Genomic DNA, 2,319 nt, shown 5'->3' with positions numbered 1-2,319 from the left:
GTTAATATGAAGTAAAAACTATGCATTTTTTTTGTTCAAATATTTGATAAATACTGATAGTAGGACGTTTAATTCGTATGTGACACATTCAAAGATTAGATTACGATAAGTTATAAACCGTAAGCAGTCGCGATAAGCGCCACGAGTGAGTGAGCACCGATGCCGGGCTCTGCGTTGCTGGTGTGACTTCTTTGTTCTGCTGCTTTAATAATGGCACCTCGTCAGCTTCTGCTGCTGGCCTGCGCCCTCGCAGCTTCTGTGCACCACGCAGCAGGTGAGGGGAGGCGGTCTGTACATGTCTTGATTTGAATTTATGTGCATGGCGCGGCATTTGTTTGGGAACCGCTTGCCTGATTCCAAGCTATGATTAGAGGTTTATTTACAGAACGCTAAGGGAATTTTATTTTGTTAATACTTTAAACTTCACGAGAGTGTATATATAACTTTTTAATCTCTTCATAGAAACCTAACCGGTATTATTTGCTTCGCTTTTTAAGCATACCTTTTCCCCTTAAAAAAAAAAAATCTTTTGATCACGACATCCATACATAGGAAATATCCAGTGTTATACTTGCGTGAGCACCGTGAATGAGCTCACTTGTGTGAATGACCCTGACAACGTTCTGAACGGCAGTCCCGTCACGGACTGCGACAAGGGTGACCGCGGCTGCTGCACCATCTTTCGCCAGGAGTATGTCGAGGAACCCGGTAAGTTACACGTCGTTTGTGTTGGACTTCATCCTTTTCTAATTAGTGCAATTTACGACACAGGAAATCCCAAATGCTATAAAACCGCAGCAAAAGTGCAATTTCATCAAATAAATGCATCAAGCGGAATTGTTTTATTTATATATCTGTTACATTTACGGTATTTTGTTGTTTAGGGAAGGTGATATCGTTCTCTCGTGGATGCCAGGAGAACTGTCCCTCCAAAATGAGTACCACGGAAACGGTAGACGCTTCTTATCGCATTTACCAGACTTACTGCAACACTCCCAAGTGCAATGTCGGACCTGGAGACAAACCACTTTCGGGTGAGTCAACGCAGCCGTAAACTGGGTCATGATGGTGTCTACTCATTTCACATTTTCCTTGTTCTGATATCGCAATGTGTCTCTACACACGCAAACGCGTATGTTACGGCTGTTGTGGACACTCATTTCTACCAAATGAACAAAACGCTTACTCTTGCAGGTGGCGGCGGCGGCGACGACGGGGGCAACAACGTCATTGGCCCTATTCCCGGGAAGGATGGCGCAGCGACCAATGCTGTGTCCCTGGGACTCCTCTTCTCTGCTCTTGTGCTGACTCTCCTGAGGCTTTGAAGAAATGCTCGTTCTTAACCAACTGCTGATTTATATTAACTGTACCATGCTATATATGTATATCATCAAAATGTAATAGAAATTCCTTTGATGACATGACTGTAGCTATAATATACAATTGATTCCCTCCGTATATAGGTGTATTTGGGTGACTTTCTTATCAAACTTAATAAATATACTATAGCTACACTTCTTGATTTCTTAAGTAGGTTAAGTACCATACTTTATTAATTTTTCCATTTTTCTTAAGAAGCAGCTATACACCAAGGTGATGGTGTGGTCTATGATCTCTGTCATGGGTACTGGAAGATTAGAGATTATTAAAGGTAATCTAAATCAAGTTGGATATCATGACGTCATCGATAAATTCCACAGCTCAAATCTCATCTCATATAAAACACTACAGCTCAAAAACTTATCTCAAATAAAAACACTACAGCTCAAAAGGAAGTCAAATGAAAACACACACAGCTCAAAACTCATCTCAAAATAAACACCACAGCTCAAAACTCATGTCAAAGAAAAGCTCAAAACTTATGTCAAATGGAATTCCACAGCTCAAAACTTATCTGAAACAAAACACCACAGCTCAAATCTTATCTAAAAAAAGCTCAAATAAGACATAATATTTGACACCACAGCAATTTTTTTCTCTAATAAGACAACCACAGCAAAAAAAACTGACCTGAAATAAAACACCACAGCTCAAAACTGATGTCAAATAAAATACCAGAGCTCAAAAATCATCTCAACTAAATCAACACTGCTCAAAACTCATGTAAAAAAAAGATTATGTCAAATAAAACATCATAACTCAAGACTAATCTCAAATAAAGCCACCCACAAGCTCAAATCTAAAAAAGAAAGAAGCTCAAAACGCAAGTCAAAAAATAGCTCAAAACTTACTTCAAATAAAACACCACAGATCAAAACGTATCATATGATATAGTATTATATATATATATATATATATATATATATATAATATATATAT

The 2,319-nt window shown here is 38.5% G+C and overlaps 1 protein-coding gene across 1 annotated transcript; it reads left to right on the top strand.

The window, feature by feature from the left end:
* The first annotated feature begins 111 nt into the window (after positions 1-111).
* LOC119577888 lies at positions 112-1,514 on the top strand. Its single transcript, XM_037925539.1, has 4 exons — positions 112-274; positions 553-708; positions 885-1,034; positions 1,195-1,514. Exons 1-4 carry the CDS (start codon positions 211-213, stop codon positions 1,323-1,325), a joined length of 501 nt encoding a protein of 166 aa, XP_037781467.1. The 5' UTR covers positions 112-210; the 3' UTR covers positions 1,326-1,514.
* Positions 1,515-2,319: the final 805 nt, after the last annotated feature.

This window comes from Penaeus monodon, chromosome 10 (genome assembly GCF_015228065.2).
Source record: "Penaeus monodon isolate SGIC_2016 chromosome 10, NSTDA_Pmon_1, whole genome shotgun sequence".
Classification (NCBI taxonomy): Eukaryota; Metazoa; Arthropoda; class Malacostraca; order Decapoda; family Penaeidae; genus Penaeus; species Penaeus monodon.
Note: the sequence above shows the minus strand (reverse complement) of the source record. Positions and strands in the feature narration are given on the sequence as shown.